This window comes from Actinia tenebrosa, unplaced genomic scaffold (assembly GCF_029948245.1).
Source record: "Actinia tenebrosa isolate PJP-AT-01 unplaced genomic scaffold, QUT_ActTen_1.0 PGA_scaffold2__45_contigs__length_23673736, whole genome shotgun sequence".
NCBI lineage: Eukaryota > Metazoa > Cnidaria > Anthozoa > Actiniaria > Actiniidae > Actinia > Actinia tenebrosa.
The window spans coordinates 7,568,209-7,590,379 of record NW_028292579.1 but is presented as its reverse complement, the minus strand read 5'-3'; the positions used below and the strand labels follow the sequence as shown (position 1 = coordinate 7,590,379).

Below are 22,171 nucleotides of genomic sequence, written 5' to 3'. Positions count from 1 at the left end.
TCATGCAAGTTTAAACACTATTATTATTATTCATAAATCCAAAAATTTATAAATTTATAATTTATATATATATCATATGAAGATGAGCCAAAAGGCTTAAAAGCTTGAATTCATAAAGAAAAAATGTAAATGAAACACAAAATTCTTGTTCAATAAGTCGATCTATTTCCCTTGGCCACTGTTGGTCGCATGTGTTTTTCAGCCTTACTCTTAAGCTCCCTCTCCTAATGCCCCTTTTTACAGTTCCATTCAGGGACCACAAATAATAACTGTTCCTTGCCAAGGCTGTAGTTACCACTCATGATAAACTGTATTTTTGCTATGCGCAGAAACTCCAGCCTCCACTAGGAACTATTATTCATGGTCACTGAATCGAACTGTAAAATGGAGTATTGTACTCATTACAAATCCTCCCTCATCTATATTAACAGCGAATATAGCGGAATAGTGACTCAAAGAAATGCTTGCAGTCTAAATTATTTTTATATATTTATGCTTTTGCTTATTTTATATTTATTTGTTTTTCTATTCTTCAATCTATGGGAATTCTCCTTAAAAAAAACACAGGTCGCCCAAGTTCTTCAGCTTGGGTTTCCTGTGTCTATGTGTTCTCAAACCTAGTCCTCCTCGATAAGTTTCGCCATTCATGGATTGCGTTGCTTGCGATCATTCATGATCGATAGGAATGCGCCTCGAGAATACGCTCAACCAATCAGAGTATTAACAAATAATCAACCAATCAGAGTACTAACCAATAATGACGTCAGTTAGAGCCTGTTGTTCTTGGAGCAGCGGTTGGATCGTGAGAAGAGGTAAGTGCTTCAAATTCAAAGCCTTTTACGCGTGTACAGTAGACAAAATGGCGGCGGAAAGAAAGGTTGTCATGGGATACTTACTCACTTTACATCATTTCATTGTTTTTATAGTAGATATTTTTTGTAAATATGTACAAAATTGACTCGACGCTGAAATAATATTATCATAAGAATTAATATTAGACTTTGAACGGGTAATGTCCACGTGACCTATTAGCACAGGTTTAATGAGCTACTGACTGTTTATAGCTCGGGATAACAAATTAGACGATATTCATAGGTTAATTATTTTAGCTTATTAGTCAATTTAAGTTGCCTAATGACGTCATTTAATTGAACTCATCTTCCTCTACTAAATAGGCCACCTGCATCATACCTTCATTTACTACCACTCCCAGAATCCCTTGCACACTTTCTTTTCAGTTAATTAGCGACAGATGTCTTACTATTCTCATGAGGGAATGCAGATTTGAATAAGAAACAAAAATTCGTAAAGCATTTTGGTGCTGATTATAAAATGACGCTACTTCATCAGTGTTATCCAACAATACTTAGTTCCAAACTCCATCTCCTCACACACTCATACAAATCATATCGAGTTCTCTTCCCTTTGCTCAATTTTCAAGCTTCGGAAAACAAGTATTTTAAGGGACCGTCTAAACCTTGCATTCATCATAGTATATACAAAAGGATTGTAAATAACAGACGCTTTAGCCATCAGCTCAGGTATCTCGGCTTCTAAGGGTGACAGGTCATTTTTTCCTTTGATAGCTGACACAACACTCACTATACAATATGGTGTCCAGCTGAAAATAAATGCTGCTACAGAAAAGCCAATCATTTGGACAATTTTCTTCTGAGATCTTTGCCAAGCTTCCCTGAGCTTGTTAGACTTACTGGAGTAATCCTTTATACGCAGAACCCTAGAAAAAACCAATGAATGAAATATTATTTAATATTATTAATATCAAATTTTCCACCAGTGGCTCGTGCCTTGGCAAAACGTCGGTTCGTGTATTAGTTTACCGCAAGCGGAGAACAGATAGATGAAAACCTCCACCATGAGCTTGCTATTGATTTCAAACGCGGTTTCGTTGGTGATATATTTCTTGTTGTTTTTGGTGGTGGTAGTGGTGGTAATGGGGTTGTTGTTGTTGTTGTGGTGGTGGTGGTGGTGGTCGTGTTGATGTTTTTGGTGATGTTGGTTGAGGTGGGAGGTGGTGTGCTGATGGCGGATTGTTGTTGGTGGTGGTGCCGGTTTTTGTAGTGGTACCAGTGTTGTTGTTGAACGTTGTTGTTGTGTTTCATGGTGGTGTTGTTCTTGTTTTTGGTGTTGTTGTTGTTATTGTGGTTGTTGTTGTTGTTGTTGATTTTGGTGGTGGTGGTGGAGTTGTTTTTCTTAGTGTTGTTTATGTTGGTGGTGGTGGTGCTTTTGGTGGTGGTGGAGTTGTTTTTCTTAGTGTTGTTTATGTTGGTTGTGGTAGTGCTTTTGATGGTGGTGTTGTTTTTCTCAGTGCTGTTTATGTTGGTGGTAGTGTTCTTGTTTGTATTTTTGTGGTTGCTTTTGTTTGTGGAGTTGATGGTTATTGTGGTGAATATGGTAATGCTGTCGTTGTTGGTATTCTTTGTGTTAGTGTAGTGGAGGTGCGGTTGTGGTGTAGCTTCAATTTTTCCATTTTCTATACCTTCGATATTTGATCTTTTCTTATTAGTTTCAAGTTTTCATGCACATACTCTTGACCAGAGTTTTATATTAATCAAAAAAGATTAATTTATTTTTTCATACTCCAATGTCTTCTCATTTTATTTCACCTTTATATCCTCGACTAAATTAAAGATCCAAAATTCACTTCGCCTCCTGTTTCCCGTGCCCCGCACAGCTGCTCACGATAGGGGGCAACAATTTCCGAGAACAATTTTAGAAATTTATAAGTTCGATATATAAGTCTTTGCCCTTAGGCAGTTAACAAGTGCAAGCCATGAATTATTTCGCTTCTCCGATTCATTTAAAGAAGCCATTCGTTAAGATATGGGCATATCAATATGGGCATATTTGCCTTCCGATTGATAGTCATGTATCTCGGGGTAATCAATTTTCAGGGTATTCATTTTTTTTTACTGCTGGTTCGCTTGTTTTCAAGGAAGCGAAATAATAAAAGACACGGTGGCCATGTTGGTTGATATAACAAGAGAATTCATTGACAAGTTTTTTCACTTAACCAAGACTCAACCAACAAACTCAACCATCTTGAAAATGGCGGCAACGACGTCATGTGCATTGCATTTGTTGAATAGATAGTAGCAGATTTAATAAAGCTGTAAAGAGGTTGCTTGATGATCAAACGCTAACATTCTGACACCCCTCCCCTTCCGCCGCCACTGTCTTTCAGGTGGTTTGCAGCATAGTTTAAACTATGTTTGCAGTGAACGGCAAAGCAAGGATCAAAGACCCTGTATGTCCAAGGCCTCTTATAAAATATATATGAATATTGTTTCTTAACTCACCTAAAGATTTTGGAGTAACATGTGATGATTATGATTAAGGGCAGGACAAATCCAGTAAAGACCAAAAACGCGTTATACGCACGATCTTCTAGCTGGTTAGACGCCCACTTTGGACCACAACTTATCCCGCCAAATCCGGGAACAAATGTACTCCATCCTAACAATGGTGGGCAAGATGTGAGAATCCCGTAGCCCCAGATTGCCAGCATCATGACCACATAGGTCTTATTCGAAAAATGTCTTCGTGTTGTTTTCTTGTTGGTGACGGAGTGACACATTAGGATACTCATTACTGTGAAAGTAATGATGGAGGCAATACCTATGGAACTGTTTACGAATGCTGACCACTTGCACCGTGTTCTTTCTAATGTTATAAAGTCTTTGGACAAGATAGATGACACAGCGATGGGGTATCCAAAAACCACGATAAAGACATCCGCTGCAGCGAGATTGATAATGAACGGTACGATCATCTTCTTGCGATGTTCTTTCTGTCGTAGCACAATGATGGTCAACACGTTGCCAAAGAATCCCAGAAACAGAATGAATGACATTACCAGACCATATATAAGGTAGTTGAACTCACCAAGGTGCGGATATGGAGGCGTAGACGTATTCTGGAAGGTTGTCGTTGGAGTGGTTTGAAAAGAACAGCATGGGCTTACTGGCACAGGACTCATCTTCAATGGCTTCATATCAGATCTTAAAGCAATATGACGTTCAATATGTCCTGAGATAACTGGTAAATCTGGCGAGGAATTAACTGAGAACCTAGTTATTGTTTCTGATAATTATGTGAAGCTAGCTTGAAGTATTCCTGCCATCTAGTCTCATCTTTTATTCCTTTTGATTTAAAACAATAGTTATTTTAGTATAGGCTCAAATTCACGGATATTCAATATCCTATTTATCATCTCTCTAATGTATTTCCAAGGAGTTTTCATATCACAATGCGTTGTTTTGGTACAGGCAATTCTTCAGTCTAATGAACAATTTCTTATAGACTGTGGTCACGGATGGTCTAATAGAGCAGTTTTCGTATGACTGTGAAAAGCTCAGTGCCGTAAGCGTGACGTGCCGTGACCGTGATACTTTCTAGAATTTTAATTGGCTGATTTTTTTCACGCGCAAAATGATTGGTCTAAAAGTGCCGTGATCTTGGCGTGACCGTGTCCGCGCCGTGTTTATGCCGTGTTCCGGGTATTTGATTGGATGGAGAGTAAATTCTCGTGCAATGTGATTTGTCTGGCGTATCCTTTGCTGTGTCACGACCGTGTTCGTACCGTGAACTTTTCACAGTCATACGAAAACTGCACTAACAGGATAAAATATTTCTCGTAATATTCATGAGCGCGTTGAAAGCTTCATTAAGGAAGACGATCACGTCAAGGGGGATTGACATGTGGTAAAGGAAACGAGACAATGACGTTGGTTAGGATAGAAATAGAAAAAGGAAAGTAGGGCAAGGTTAATTAATAAGTAGATAAAATAAAAAATAAAAGAAAGAAACGAAAAAAAGGAACGATAAAATGAATTTTAAGACCAGGAAGGCTTTATTACCCAGAACATTACACATACATTCAATAAAAAGAATCCTGACGATTTGACAATAGCACCAGTCGTAATTCTGTAATATTCAGAGATCATATATAAACCTACCATCTCATTTCTTTCTCGAGTAATTGTTTGAAGATGTTCCGGTTTAAGTTAGCAACTTGTTATCTGGCCAATTCAACTCGTCTTCAGTACATGCATTGTTCAAACGTCATGTTTTCACTAACTTATTCAAAAAAAGTGACATTATATAAACCAGTAAAGTTAACTCAAGTGAGGCACAACAAAACCAAAAACTTAATCTGTCGCGTTTTAACCCTTCTCATCTGATTCTATTTTTTAAGTGCGCGACAGAAGACTCGGAAAGACAGATGGAAGACAATAAATTAATTTAAGATCAACCAAGGTGGTTTTACTCTTCAAGTGCTATTTTAGATAGGCTTTCTTCAAACGTAACATTAGAAATAGTTAAAAAAGAGAAAAGAAAAAAGAAGAAAAAACACAGTAAACTAATAATTTTCTCTATCAGTGCAGACAATATCTAAACTTGCGTATACTTACACACACTATTTCACAAGATCCCATTAATAGTCCATGTTCGCTATTAATCCAAAGTCTTTCTCAGATTATGACGATCTTCTTAGCCACAAAGATACTGCATGTTGAAGAGGGTAAGCCTCGAATATACATATATGTTTATATTTATATATTATCTGCTCCTAACAACAACAATCATTTAATTTGTCTTGACTAATTCAAGATCTCTCCTCCAAGATGTGTGACACTTCACCACGCAAATATAGATAAAGTCAATTATATCCTGAATGTCTTCCTTTCAGTGAAGCTGTCGTAGTCTACAAAACCTGAAAGCTAGTCTTCAAAACCGGCGATTGCGAAGTGTTTTGGAAAACTCACGGTACATTATAAAAATCGATGGTACCCCACGCGAAGTAAGTAAATGATTTTCCCCCCTTAATTAGTTGGGGATTATGATGCTTTTAGAGTACGTTTGAGGGCGTTAGAACACGTTGTTTTAGCAGACGTTCTTTAAAGAGAACTCAAGTTCAATTATTTGCAATTGACCAAGCATTTTAAATTTGTTATGTAAATTGTGTACGCCATTCCTTCTCTTACCTAAGGGGGACAAACAAAATTAAAGAAATTATTTTGTGTGTGTGTGTGCTTGTGAAATAGAATTAGGAAAATAAAAAGATCGGAAAGATGAAAATACAGAAAATATAGCAAATGAAAAATATAGGAATAAAGGACATTGAAATACGGAAAAGTAGAAATATGAGAATATCGGAAAATGAAAATATATATAGGATTATGGAAGCATAGAAATAATGGGAGATAATAGAAATGTAGAAATAATGGGAGTATAGGGAAAATATAGAGGTTTGCACCAACTCGTGATGGCAGCCATGACAGGAGGCACAGCATTGGAGTCTCGAGAATATAGGAATACGGGAAGATAAAAATATAGAATTAATATAAGATGAAGTGGTATTAAGAGGTATTATAAGCCAGAAGAAGACTCTTCTCTTGAAGTCCACAACACTTCAGTGAATGTCATGTGAAAGCGGAAATAAAAGCGAATTAAAGAAAACCCAAAGTTTGAAAACAATGCTAAAAATGACATCAAATATTCAAAATATGGTTACGTATATGGTTTCATTTGGTTTCAAAAAAACCGGTATCTCCCAAGATTTCAAGTCTCTCAGTGATCTATTCTCAAATGCTGACGTTCAAAAAACGATTTCTTACCGGGATTTTTTTCTCTGTATGAATATTGTTTTTTCTTGTTGTTTAAGTTTAAGCTGCCGATAATTAGTACGTGAATTGGAACTAGAGACGACCTACACCTGTTCAGCTAATAACGTTTGATTGTCTGCGGGATGTCATTGTAATATGTAGTTTTATTGTGAATAGGTTTCAAATCCCTTGTGGCTTAGTCATGTATTGGGGGCTAAATGGTTTTTCTCTTGTCGCGAATGGTTGGAGAGAAGAGAAGAGAAGAGAAGAGAAGAGAAGAGAAGAGAAGAGAAGAGAAGAGAAGAGAAGAGAAGAGAAGAGAAGAGAAGAGAAGAGAAGAGAAGAGAAGAGAATGAGCAGGATAAACAGAACGCAGCAGAGCAGAGCAAAGAGGAACGGAACGGAACGGAACAAAATAGAAGGGAAGAAAGAGAAGCCAAGATAAGAGGAGACTGAGAGAGCGATTGATTTCTCTAAGTTACGTGTTAGGAGAGTTCTTAATATTATCTTAAAAGAAGCCAAACCGAAATCAGTGGCGGATCCAGGATTTTTCAAAGGGGGGTTCCGTTTCTTAAACTGTGTATAATTCTCTTTTGTTTAGTCGATGTCTGACAAAAAAATTGGCTCTATTCACCTAATTTAATATCTAGTAACAGAACTTAAAGGTAAATTAAACATTATAACAGCAAATATTTATCATTTCGTGTTCAACATTATCCTTGTGGATACTTTTAAGCAAAATTTATATAAGATATATATTTCTATTACCTAAAAGATCAAACCTTCAAGGGGGGTTCCGTGGAACCCTTCGAACCCCCCCCCCCCCCCCCCCCCCGGATCCGCCACTGGAAATATGGTTTAATCTTGACGATTTTCTTGAGTGAAGCTTCTTACAATAATATCGCGAAATTCATTATTTTCCCCTTGTGATTATGGCATTTTGCGTTTTGGATAGTATAGTGGATAGTAGGATAGTGAAAAAATAAACAATATAGATAACGTATACGGAATAATGATAAGGTTAATTACTCCATTTTATGCATGAGCGAAGGAAATATATCTCTACAGTATAAGATACATTGAAGGTCCTTCTTGTATACATCTATTTCAAAAAACGTCGGTCGGAAATCTGAAATCTAAAATCTGAGACCAAGTAACAGAAGTGAGATGCTGCAAAATGTAATATATTAGCAGTCAAACAACGTAATTTTCTTTTAGATTGGAATATCAAGCGTTAACTTGAAGTTAGGAATGTGATTTTTCGTTTTCTTTTTAGCCAGAAAACATGAAAATACGAACATTCCGTTTAATCTCAGACCGCTCATTTCAGATCTTCAACCGACAAAGGTTTCTTACACAGGTGTACGTCAATGATATTGAAGCACGCATACGTACCTTAACAAGACTCGGTATCCATTTTCGTTAACATTCAAACGAACTTGTTAGCGATAAAATTTTTCGTGTTTGCATTAAATAGATAGGTAATAGATAAACCAAGTATGTGTTATCTTTTGATATTTGCCATCTGCCTATTCATGACTACAACCTTCAACTTAAGCTCAATTGGAACTATTAACACGACGAATTATAAATGAAATTATTTTTAAAACGAAGTTGCAATAAAACTCATCAACACTTAGACGTTAATGAAAAATCTAAAAATCAAAATTCGCTAATAATAGTAGATTTTCAAGATGTTTCATTACTCGCCGCTGTCTTCTTGATTATATTTTTGTTTTTCTCTTTGTTATAAGTTTTAAAAAAGTTATTTATTTTTAATAAAATTTAAATCAGAATACAAGCCAATGTTTGAAGTAAAAAACATTCAACCAAGTTGGAGAGAATATAGCTACAAAATACTATAGCACTACTCGTTATATTATCGAATTAAGACACGTTCTTGTCTCATTCTTATGATAGTAAAAAAACTGAAATTATTCATCGTTAGAGATGAATGTTCGAATTTTAGATTTTCAAGTAAGTTATTCGTGTAACAAAAACACTTTTTAGGATATTATTCATACAGGAAGCCCATGGATGCATGGATGGAAGCAAAGATGGATGCATGGATGGATGCATGGATGGATGAATGGATAAATGCAAGAATGCATGGATGCATGGATGAATGCATGGATGGATGCATGGATGAATGGATACATGGATGCACGGATGGATAGATGGATGGATGGATGGATGGATGGATGGATAAATGGATGGATGGATGGATGCATGGATGCATGGATGGATGGATGGATGGATGGATGGATGGATGGATGGATGGATGGGTGGGTGGGTGGGTGGATGGGTGAATGGATGGATGGGTGGATGGATGGATGGATGGATGGATGGGTGGATGGATGGATGGATGGATGGATGGATGGATGGATGGATGGATGGATACATGGATGCACGGATGGATAGATGGATGGATAAATGTAAAAAAAAAAAAAGGCTAATGGGAAAATGATTAAATTGGATTGCATAAATGGAATGAATAGGTGGATAGATAGCGAGAGAGAGGACAAATGGATGGGAGTGGATAGGATTTGAACGATAAATGGATGGATAAAATATTTTACTAATTTCTCATAAGTTTTTCTTTTTAAAATTATTTTTAACATTTTTTAATATTATTTTTTCATTTTTAATGACAGGGTCACCACTACAGCACAGGACAATAACAGCAGACTTTAAAGAAGGTGTTAATTTGTGTGGATCCAGAGGGTACTGAAGAACAAGGAAAAAACCCATCAAAGTACAGAAGAGAAGCAACAATCATTTATACTAACACATCACATTATGTACAAGTTTACGAAATCTGCTACTAAGAGGTAAGAGGGAGGACATCAATGTATTTCATTGGATTGGATGAATGGATGGTATTTCATTGGATTGGATGAATGGATGGTATTTCATTGGATTGGATGGATGGATGGTATTTCATTGGATTGGATGAATGGATGGTATTTCATTGGATTGGATGAATGGATGGTATTTCATTGGATGGATGAATGGATGGTATTTCATTGGATTGGATGGATGGATGGTACTATAATAATAATAATAATAATAATAATAATAATAATAATAATAATAATAATAATAATAAACTCTTTATTTACTGAGGGTAGCACTAAATAGCAATATGCTAACAAACCTGTGGCCCTCTAATACGATTTCATTGGATTGGATGGATGGATGGTATTTCATTGGATGGGTGAATGGATGGTATTTCATTGGATCGGATGGATGGATGGTATTTCATTGGATTGGGTAGATGGATGGTATTTCGTTGGATTGGATGGATGGATGGTATTTCATTGGATTGGTTGGATATAATTGGGTTACAGCGTATTGTTTGGCTATGAATAGAATACTAGATGTATGGATTAATAATAGCTTAATGGATTACCATTTGAATAGGTTATAATATTGGTCTTTACCGGAGGGGGGTCTATTGGGCTTAATATTTTAGAATGATCAAAAGTTTTCAAGACGTTTTTTGGGAAGAGGGATTCAATGCTCCCACCTTTGAAAATAAATAGAGAGTGGAAGGTACATTTGACAAATTCGACACTGAATTTACAATATTATTTTAACATTTCTTATGATATGATGTTCTTTTTGTGTCAGGGTCACCACAATAGCACAGGACAGCAATTATAGCAGACTTGAAGGATGTTTATTTGTTTGGATCCAAAGGTTAAAACAAGGAGAAAATCCCACAGAAGAGAAGCATCAAGCATTCACCCCAACATTTACACTAACTACCACTAAAAGGTAAGAGGCAGTACATGAACAGTTTGCATCCACCCACCCCTCCCATCAACAGTGAACGGTACTTTACATTCATATAAAGAAATGGTTCCCCTTCGGTGTCTTGTGTCATTACCGACATCTTACTCTATTGGTGTTTGTGTGTGTGTGTGGGGGGGGGGGTCAACTGTGCTTACATATTTAAATAATACTGTTTGTCTTATCTAAATTGTGTACCCTAGTCAATCGTAAATCAGGTTCACAAGTAGGGAGGGTGACCCTGGTTTTGATGAGGCAAGTATTTTGCTTGCCTTCAGAGGGAACAACATAAAACGTGTCTCTGCAAAAAAACCTAGCAGTAGAGACTCCCTTTTAAGGGTGATCTTTCCTTCCTACCAGCCACGATTACTATGGGAATAATTAATCCTTTAAGAGATTTTCCCGATGTTTTACGCTCGTACATAAAACCAATTTGTGAAATGGATCGCGGTTTTCTGATATGTGATAACGTTATCACTACGTAATGTATGGCATCATATTTTATTTCAAAAAAAAATTTTGACTTATAAAACGTGTCGGTTTAACACAAAAATAAACTAAATCATAGCCGAGATGAATAAGCCTTTTCATAGTTTAAGAATCGATTCCACTGCGCATGCGATTTTATCCCAAAATTCTCACCTTCTTTTGTCTAAACCTTCTTTTGTTCTCATTAAACAAAAGAAGGGGAGAAATTCGGGATAAAATCGCATGCGCAGTGGAATCGATTCTTAAACTATGAAAAGGCTTATTGGAACAAAGTTAAGCGTTATCTTTGAAAACGGTAAAAATCGCTTAACGTTGAGTAAAACCTTTGGCTTTGTTCCTATTTATCTCAGCTATTATTTTGCTCATTTTTTGGATCAAAATTTTGGTTTCAATTTTTTATGAAATATGACGTCATAAATTAGGTGTATGCGTCATCACAGAACAGTCATCGATCCATTTTACAAATTGATTTTATGTTTGAGCTAAAACATAAGAAAAGGCTCTTAGAGATTTTAATATTTTTCTTATAGTAACCGTGACTGGTAAATAGGTAAGACCCCCTTAAACGTCATGTAAACATGTTCTAATACCAACTGCTCTGTTCAACGAAGATCATAAGATATGTGTATTCCTGATAAAAAGTGTTAATCCGTTGTTGCACTTAATCTCTGCAGGTATTCGGCATGATGGATGGCTGAAGCAACCACGAAAGAAATTAAGTAAAGAGAAGAAAAGTGTGAATAGAGCCGAGCCGAAAAAGACGGAGAATCGAGACTCGAAAAAGTGTTATTGAATTACTTACTGAAAGTTAAGAAAGCGTATAGAAAAATAATATAAATAGATCAAATAAAAGATAGACCAATAGAAAGAAGAGGAGTATTATTAGAATGGATAGGTAAAGAAATAGAAGTAATATAGAAAAAGAAATGAAAAGAAAAAGTAAAGAAAATGTGACAAACAAGACACGGCAAATAACGTTAGGGAACAAAAAGTAAAAACCAGTGTGAAAGACGAAATAGAAAACATAAAGAAAAGAAAAAGAAAAAGAAAAAAAAAACGGAAAAGAACGTTAAACTATAAGACGTAAAAAGCTGAGCGAAAGGAGAGAAAAAGAGATTGAGCTATAGATAAATAATGATTGTAAAGATTTCAAAATAAAGTGAGTTTTAATAAAATACTTTTCAAAAAAGATGTCAGTCGTTACTATACGAGCCTCTTCGTCATTCCCAAATTATCTTGAACGGAGTTTTACAGGATAACACAAAAGAAATACCACACATTCCTACGAGAAAAGCTGTGATTTCTTTCGTATTTTCCTGTTCTGCTCATATTCAGGGTATTGTGACTGTTCAATAATTAGTAATACTCGAGGGATTGACACAAATATAAAGAACGGATAACATTACTGATTGAATAAAGGCAGAGGCTTTATTAAAATACAAAGAATGCTGATTCTGTGAAAGAAATACTCGATACTCGAGGGAACGACGTGACTAAAACACAAAACACTAGTACTTTGAAAAGATTACAAGCAAAAACTGGAACAATGCATTTTCAAAGTGAAAGATTCTTTGGGGCTTGCGGAATTAAAAATTACAGAAATAAAAATTGCACGGGTCTCCCCCATATTCACCCAAATATGACGTCATGTATTTGACCTCTTTGGGCGCTGTCTAGTTTAGTCACGTGTTATTCCCTCGGGTAATTCTTTTATTCTACGCTTGAAAACACTTATTCAAACTGAAGTAAAGGAAATATTTTATGCGCATAATTTACTGGTATCAAACGGTTGGTGCGGCGTACTGTTTTGCTCCAAGAAGTAAAAATTAGACGCGCAAAGTGGCGAAGAAACAAGATTTAATTAATGAGGATTGAACGTTAAACTTTTGGGACACAGTACAACTGGTTTTGAAAGACATTTGTTGAGCTTTTGACTCGACTAGAGTCTTGATCACTGCAGTCACACTATCAATAAATTACTGTCAAAACTGCAGTCGTACTGTCTCAAACGTTTATACGGTTAATCATGGATATTTCTCAACTAGTACAGATGAATTTTCTTGATTGTCAAACTTTTGGGACACATACGACTTGGCTTGGAAAGCAATTTGTCGAGCTTTTGACTCAACTAGAGTCTTGATCACTGCAGTCACGCTATCAATAAATTACTTTCAAAACTGCAGTCGTACTGTCTCAAAAGTTAATAGGGTTAATCATCATATTTCTCAAGTACATTTGAATTGACGCGATTGTCAAGAGTTAATAAACTTCATAGTTCAAAGTGTAATAAAAAATGTTGATGCTGCACGAGTCTTGAAATCTTTGTTCATTATTGTCTCCGGGTATACTTTATCACTTCTGGTCAAGTGTCTCAATAATAAAGGCATTTTTCAGAATGTTGTTTTATTTTTCTCGTTTTCTGTTTTCAAGGGTGTCCAACAATAATGGGTCAAAGACAATACATCAGACAATAAAAGTTCAATGTTCTTTTATTACAATCTGCGTTAATTGATAAAATTACAGAAAAGTAAAACGAACTCAAACCCCCTGAATTTTTTTTCTTTTAAACGAAAGTGAAAAAACGACCAAGAAATACCAAAAATTGGGGTCACGTGACGCATCACGTGACTAATTAACATATTTTTATTTTTTTGCCTAAAACAAGCCCTTTTAGGCAGTTTTAGAATCCGTTGAGTATCAAAATAGTATTTTCTATCCATTTTACAGGTTTTGGGCAAAAAATATTGCTCAAAAACTGCCAAATTTTCCTTATTTTTTTGCCAAAAAGTCCGGTTTTTGCGGGATCCCTGTGTAAAATGCTAGTATCCAGTCCCTGAGCATGTCACCTCTTCATTTGTTGCACGCTGCTGTTCGTTGTGGATGTGTTTCAACGGGTGCAAATACATGATGGGCTTTTTGGCTGAAATTGTACAAGAACAAAGATGGTTATTAGCTCGCGCTGGACCTAACAGAGAAACAAGTACACGAGAACTATGAAAGGTAAGAATTAGATCGTTTTTTCTGCGTCTCTATTAAGTTTGGTGTATTTTTGACGAGTTTGTAGATTTCAAATGTTCGACTCACCGGCTTCGTCCGCCATAACACGTGTTAACTTTGAACCCTGAAAATTCAACTTTTTCTGCAAGAAACAATGATATTTGTCATAAATAAACAATCTTAGTAAGTTTTGAAACGGTTTGCAAACTTAGCTTAAGAATTTATTTTTCAACTTTGAAAATTGGTTTTTTAACGTTGGTACGAAACTTGTTTTTCGTAAAAGTTTCAAACAATTCCTCCCTAAATCCTAAATATTAATGTCTTAATCTCTATTCTTTTTGTTTTGCAGTCGAAAAAAAAATCATGTACATTTCTTCATAAAACCGTTCAGTGAGCCTGTAACAAGATGGCCGTCACTTCTTGACATCTGAGTCTGATAGCCACACTGCACCTTGACTCTAACCAATATATGCACGCCAACCAGCAAGCTAAAAATGGTAAAGTTCAGTGTCAATCTCGTAATGATGGATTAACTGCACTAAAACAAGAAGCAAAAGACTTTAATAACAATATGGACTCACCTTAATGTATGAGTATTGACCTCATTATCAAGATGATAATTGATGTGGTAACCTGGTGATGACCCTATGACCTTCATAGCAATATGACCACATTCCAAGGGGTACTGATCATTAGAGGTATGTATTAATTCATTATGTTGGGCATATACACTTATTTCAATAAAGTTAGTCACCAAAAACCTAGAAAGCTGAGATCACTGAGCATCATGGGAAACTTGTCATATCAAAAAAGCATATATATACAAAGCTTTTTTAATACAAACTGCAGCTCAATGATGCTCAGAAGAGGTGAGACTGTAACCGGTAAAAAATTCGCAAGTCCATGAACAGTTATCAAGGGGTTGAACATGAAAAATGAATCTACCCATAATCCTTGTTGGCCTCAGCTTTATAGCTTTTCAGGTGACTAACTTAATTGAAATAAGTGTATACCTTAATGTAAAATCATTGTTGGGTTCAAAAAATTGCATGGGAAGTAGATAAAAATTTAAATATTTTATATCATGAATATTTAATGAGTAAAAATACAATAGAAAACACTCAGCCATAGCTAGTCTGCCATTCTCATTTACATTACACTTTAACATACATTTTCTCTGTCAAACTCACTCCAAAAATTTTTAGTATGTCATGAAATTATACTCCTAGACATTTGATAGACCACTGGCATAGACAGGGGGCACGACCCCCCCACCCCCCCCCCACCACCCTCCTCGTGGCAACAAAATGGCAGCTTTTTAGAATTCATATGGTAGTTGTAATTCATTTTCTAAGTTTTTGCAAAATAAAACGATTCAACGAGATACATAATGACGGTTTTTTTTTTTGGTTCAACGTTTCAGGGCACCAAACAAAATGGTGGATTTTTTGAACTTGGGCCCCCCTTTGGAAAATCTTGACCACACCCCGTTAGACAATAATTATAGAATATTCACAACCGATCTGTATGGGCTTCATAATGGCTTGCATGTTGCTTGTCCAAGATTAGCTTCTTGCTTACATTGTATATATTACTTACACGGTATTCTCTCAATTTCTATAAGCAAAACATCTTGACTGTATCTTAAATTAAATGCATCAAAAGTATATTACCATATCATTCCCAAAATACAGTACTTTTCAGTCATTTCAATCTTCTTTTGAACCCAACAATGTTTTTGCATCTCTGTATATCAGTCCTTTCAAAGTCAATGACTTAGTACTTAATTACCATATGATGATAAGGTTACATCTTTGTTTTTAATCCAAACAGTACATCTTAAAACAGATTGTTTATCAGTATTTGTTGTTTGTTTTCATCAGCTTGTCAGCCACTTTAGTCAAGCTACATTTGAATGTACAGTATTGATGCTGTCAAGCTTTGGTCAGTGTCTTTGGATTCTTCACAACATTCTAAGGAGCAGCTTATTGTTGATTATCAGGTATGTATTAATACATTTTACTACAAAGGCATAAATATTTCAGGGTTTGAAACTGTTGTGACTAAGTACTTGATCAGTTGTTTTTCACCCCACCCCTCACCCCCAATATTTTTGCTAATAAACCAAACTAATACATCTAAGACATGTTGTTTAATGGTATTTGTTATGTATTTTTTTTCATCAGCTTGTCAGCCACACTAGTCAAGCCCACATGTGAATGTATTGATGCTGCCAAGCTCTGGCCAGCCTGTGCATGACAAACATGTAAGTTGATCTATTAGATGCAAGCTAGTCATACAATAGACCTTTGCTGAGATAGCAAACATTGTGCATTGTGATCTAGCTTCATTACAAACATCTTTTGTTCATCATGCCTTATATGGTGTCATTCATACCAAAGCTAGACCACAATGCATCCTGTTTATGAGACTCAGAAAAGGCCTATTGTTTTGAATGGTATACCATGGAAAATGTCACTTCACTTGTATTTTCTTTGAAAACACACTCACTTGTACTATCCATGGTGTTTCATGAGAAAGCAACATTTAGATTTTACCTTGATATTCAGTTTTCAGTAATTTAATCATTACACCATTCTGTCTTTGCAGATGTCATAGTTCTGTTATACATGTACTCACATCAACCAAGCTGTTGTACTGCAAAGTCTTGTCAGATGATGCAGCACCATCAAGAGATGAAGCACCATCAAGTTCCAGTCAATCAGTACTGAAGATAAGAAGCTCCATATGCTGACAACAAAAATAAAACAGGAAATTATTATATCTAGTAATATCTAGGGATTAAATAAAAAGATTAGGAATATCTAAAATTTCCAAAATCAAAAAGGTTTCAACAATAATATTCAAAAAAATTGGCATTTAAAATAATCAAAATAGGTTTATCTAGAAATTTAAACAACAAAAAAGTCAATCTATGGTAAAATCAAGATATTCTAGGAAATTCCAACATAATTTATCTGGAAACATGAAAGAAATACTTGCTGTCTAGAAAATTCCAAAAGTCAGAAACCTTTCCATGGAATGATGAAGAATAATGGCTATCTATGGGAAATTTTAAACCTTAAAACATATCATTGGTTATATGTTGGAATTTCCAAAGAATCCAAATTCTAAAAAAAAAAAAAACTAGAATTTTCAAGCAATTTAAGAATTCTCTACAAATGAAAAAAAACACTGGGCTAGAGGACTGGCTACATTATGAATAAGAAGAAAAAATGAAAGTAACGGGGGAAAACAATTTCAAAATCAATTTGTTTCATCATATTTTTAGAAGTTGTTAAGCTTTGCAAAAAATCATATTTCCTAAATTTCAAGACCACAAATCAAGATTAAGTTATTGATATTAATTGATAACATAGTATATAAAACAAAAAAGAAGATTCAATAAGATATCTAATATTTCAAAACAAAACTTTTGTTAGTGACCCTATTTCATAATGACATTACCAAACAAAACTAACTGGAATGTTAATGAGACACCAAATTTAATGACTAATTCTTATTTACATTTTTTCAAGTTAAAAAAAACCTATCCAAATTTCATTTTCGTAATTTGTCTCCCATTTGACTAATTGTTTACTTGTGATGTCATTATGAAGTAGGTTAATTATTACCAGTCCTCTAGCCACAGATATTAGATATAGGAGAGTGTTTCACTAGGAAACTCAAATTCAATTGGACATTGATCCAAAGATAACTATACAAAATCATTACATCAACACAATTAACAGACTAGTCAAGAGTTCTCAGTAGAGTTACAATTACATATGACAAAATTCTTGGTTGATCAAATCAAAGGAATATTTCATACTGGCTACTGAATTTATGTTTGTTGAAAACTCTACTGAGAACCCTTCACTAGTAAGAAACACTCTCCTATATCTAATATTATTATCATTTATTGTACACCAGAAAAATGAAATACACTTGATACCTCCCACGAGGTCCTACCAGCACCTAACAGAAGCTGCCCCACCAGGCCAGGAAACCATTAAAAGGTGGTACACTATTGCTGCTCTTGGCAGAGTCTAACCTTGAGGCCATAATCAGAGGACTGCTCTGAAGGTGAAGGTTGTCGGTAAGGATACCAGGTAATGGCTCTCTGCAGATTTCATGGGAGTGCGCTGATGGTGATTGCTGGCCACTGTGAAGGTTAGTGTGAGTAGGAGCAGAGATAATCGTACCTCACTATTCATGGGTGTGTACAGCAGTGATAACTTTGGGGTGGTGTGCTCAATAGACGCGCATAAGACACCATTCAGACTTTCATACAAGTAGATTATCAAGCTGGGAAGACTAGATGTTGAATCATTTCTAGGTGACCTAATCTTGCGTTAATGATGTTCGGCTAGACTGATACACCAGGTTCTATCATAGGATTGTAATTTGATAAGTTTTTTCACCAGCAAAAAAGACCTCAGTTTCATCTCAAAACTTAAATACTGCTAAACTTATTTAATACTGGTCCTCACTATAAATATTTACAAATCAAATAAAAATTACATGAATCACTACGTGTGAAAATTAGAAGAAAAGAAAAGAAGCAGAAAAAAGGAAAGAACAAAACATTAAACAAATAACTATGCATTAAGGATCAAAAAAATTGAACTAAGAATATTGTTAATAAAAAGGACCTGGCATCCTACAGTAGTATATTTGACAAACACAATTACAAAACCATTTGGTATACAAGACTATTAAAAATTTTCCTATGGAAACTGAGGTCTTACTCAAATCTGTTATAACACAAAAATATTTTTTGGCAAAAGCCAAAAAATGATTCAAATTTAATTATTATTTTTTGACAAGATTCACCAAAAATACATATTGCAAAAATTCAAAGTGCAAGTATTCAATTTAATCCAAATCAATGAATCAATTGAAGTATGATTGAAAGTGAGCCATAATCACTACCTTGAGGGATTAAAAAATTCGAAAAAGCAACTACTGGCCATATATGTATCACCTTTACAAACTGTGAATGTTGCAAAAATTATTTTAAATTGAAATTGAAACAACAAACAACTGGGTCCACCAAGAATTGAGCAAAAATAATTGATTACTAGAGTATTTACTACAAATTCAGCTGTGCAGAATCATGAAATTATATTAATATACCAAAAGTGCAAAGAAATAAATTATTACAAGCCAAACAAGGCAATTGTGCAATGAAAAATGAATGAATAGAGGACAAGGTGAGCCATCAAAGAATGGCATTGAAACACCATACCTCGCAATCAAAAAACAAATTAATACACTTGAATGAAATGAAAATATTATTACAAGTAAAACCAAGAGTTGTTTTACTATGAGTTGTCCAAAGCACTTGTATTATATGCACAAGCTGTCCAAAATATATAGAAAACAAATACTTGGCAAATTAAACATTCACAGATAATCAAAATGTCAGGAAAATTTTGTTGTGGAATCAAACTAAACACAGTTTAATTTGATACATGTAGTTGCTTTAAAATTTACGCATGAAATGCCCTCATAATATTGCAATTTGATTTTTCAATCATTCTGACACTTTTACGTCTGTTGAGAAGTTTTTTGCTGGTGAAAAAACTAAGTGTAGGAAAAAGATATAACTTGATAAACTTAGGAACAGTTCAAATACAAGGTAAACAGTAATGCTAAAATATTAAACTAGGATAGGACTCCCCCTTAAATAACTTGATAGTAAACTGACTAGTAAAGATTACAGTGCAAGTATGTCACCCAAGGCTAATCTAGAAAATATTTATTCGAATCGGTCCAAATTTGACATAATTATTTTTCCAAAATTTTGTTTATTACACATGACCTTGGTTGGGATGGATGCACTGCAAAAGACTTAAACAAAACTGTCTAATAATAACTATAGGTCTTGTCCCTTAGAAATCAAGGAGTGGATTTCATATCTTTCTAAATTCCAATTGAATTTGCTGTTAAGCACTTTCATCAGACAGGAGTGTGAGCAATCACTTCCTGCTTGATTGAAGTAAAATATATTACATTTTTTTATTCCATGTAATATAAGTACTTTATTCCTACATCTATTGGTAAACCTTATTTGACCTTTAAAAATACAGCTACAAGTACTTTGCCAGCTATTTACCTGGACTACAAAATCCACTTTTGACCTGTAACAGCATAAAAATAAACAAATACTGAGTGAATTAGTCTCAACCATCTCACTTGATTTAGTACGTGAAAGAAATTTGATCCATACACCTTAACAGCAAAGTCATATGGATTATACAAGATGAAGATAATAACTAATCCCCTTAGAAAACCTTGCATAAATCAATATTTAGACCCTAGTCCCTCAGCATTTAGTGAATATATTAATATTAAATGTTGAATAAATTATTGACCCAGTCCCTCAGCATGTGGTGAATATATTAATATGAAATGTTGAATAAATTATAAACCCAGTCCCTCAGCATTTAGTGAATATATTAATATGAAATGTTGAATAAATTATAAACCCAGTCCCTCAGCATTTAGTGATATTAATATGGAATGTTAAATAAATTATAGACCCAGTCCCTCAGTATTTAGTGAATATATTAATATGAAATGTTGAATAAATTATAGACCCAGTCCCTCAGCGGACTCAAAATACATTAATATTTAATTGAAAACATTATAGGTCTTAGTCCTCTAGGGAAACTTAAATAAATTTATTATTCAAGAGTAAAGAGCCCAAGTTAGCTTTTCATATTAAATTACATGGTGGTAGTTTCCTTTTCGGGATAGACCCAGCTCATTTTTCACAAGTTAGTAGCCTAGAAACTTTGTTATTTTAGTCTTCACAAACCAGTCTTGATAATCACATACACTTTATGGAAGTCTGAATACCGCCTTGAGTCTATTGATTACATCACTCTATATTATATACATCACTGTTGTGCAGTAAAACCTATGAGTAGTGGGGTATGGTTATCTTATAAGTCTCCTACTTGCACTAATCTTTTTATAAAGGCTGGCTTGCCATCAAGGTACTCTCACGAGTCTGTAGGGGGTCAGAAGTCTGATATCCCTATCGATAGTGTTCACCATCAGAGCAGCCAACTGGTTGTGGTTTCATAAGATGGCTCTTGTCGGGACAGTAAGTGCTGCCTGGTCCTGGTCTACCGGGGTAGTGAGACTTGGTGCTGGTGGGACCTCAGGGAGGTATTTTTTAACAAGTCCAAAAAGGGCGTGGAGAGGGTAAAGATGGAATACATTAAAAACAAAGGAAAACCACTAAGTCCAAATCAAGACTTTATTTCAAACACAATACACAACTAATAACATCAGACAACTAAAAAGGTGAAAAACTTTCTAAGTCTATTTTGGCAACTTACCAAAAATATCCTAAGTGCCCACTTGTTTCCAGACTCCTAGAAAATTCTAAGTCAAAAACCAAGATGCTTACCTTATAATGCCAAGTCACACTGCCTGAAAATACACAAAGTATATGTTATTTATACACAAAAAATATAACACAATGTCCCCTCCCTCCCTATAGAGTACCCTCCCCCCTTACAAGCATTCCCTCCCCCCAATGCAAGTAGTCCCCTCCCCCCAGTATAAGACTTCACCCCCCCCCCCCCCCCCAATATACTGTTTATCCCCTCCCCCCTTTGTGAGTTAAACCCAGTTGTAATTGACCATGGATTTTTTTAATTTTTTCAAGTATAACCTTGATCTCGAAATGTATATGCATAGGCTTTTCATGTTATTAAGAATATACTTTGATTTCAAAACTTGTAAACTTTAAAGTATTTGTTAGCGTTTCAATTTGTAATCAAATGAGTTTGCTAAAACATCAATTTCAAATTACATGAAAAACTTTTCCAAAAATTACAATCTGTAATAAGAGGGATTTTACTTGAGGTTTTCAATGGCATTATCTAGCAATATGCTAGGAAATCTAGGAAAAATCATGCATTGATAACATACTTCATAATAGTAGCAAGGAGAAAAACAGAGTAAGAGTCTTATTATGAAGTAAAATCCCTCTAAACCTTGGTCAATTACAACTGGGTTTAACTTTATCTCTGAAATCAAATCAAGAACAGACAACGCAAAGTGTGTGTGTGTGTGTGTGTATGGTGTTTGAGGTCATTCGTTTGAGGCATGCTGGCAAAGCTTGGACTTTAATTGGTCTTGATAATCATGATCATAACTGTAGTGTTTTATCCATTTAATACAGAAGAGTTTTAGCAAGTTGATCTCTTTTTGTAGCTTCTTTGTCACAACTTTTCGTT

The 22,171-nt window shown here is 35.0% G+C and overlaps 1 protein-coding gene and 2 long non-coding RNA genes across 3 annotated transcripts; 1 reads left to right on the top strand and 2 right to left on the bottom strand.

Moving 5' to 3' along the window:
• Positions 1-527: 527 nt before the first annotated feature.
• LOC116299103 (rhodopsin, G0-coupled-like) lies at positions 528-4,218 on the bottom strand. Its single transcript, XM_031707738.2, has 2 exons — positions 3,321-4,218; positions 528-1,738 (listed from the first exon to the last, which is right to left on the bottom strand). The coding sequence occupies exons 1-2, from the start codon at positions 4,013-4,015 to the stop codon at positions 1,405-1,407; spliced, it is 1,029 nt and encodes a 342-aa protein (XP_031563598.1). The 5' UTR covers positions 4,016-4,218; the 3' UTR covers positions 528-1,404.
• Positions 4,219-5,412: 1,194 nt separating this feature from the next.
• LOC148909129 (uncharacterized) lies at positions 5,413-12,067 on the top strand. Its single transcript, XR_016120549.1, has 5 exons — positions 5,413-5,545; positions 5,714-5,824; positions 9,284-9,460; positions 10,263-10,409; positions 11,588-12,067. It is a non-coding gene; the product is annotated as an uncharacterized LOC148909129 (long non-coding RNA).
• A 1,398-nt stretch (positions 12,068-13,465) lies between these two features.
• On the bottom strand, positions 13,466-15,143 carry LOC148909128 (uncharacterized). Its single transcript, XR_016120560.1, has 3 exons — positions 14,280-15,143; positions 13,998-14,052; positions 13,466-13,833 (listed from the first exon to the last, which is right to left on the bottom strand). It is a non-coding gene; the product is annotated as an uncharacterized LOC148909128 (long non-coding RNA).
• Positions 15,144-22,171: the final 7,028 nt, after the last annotated feature.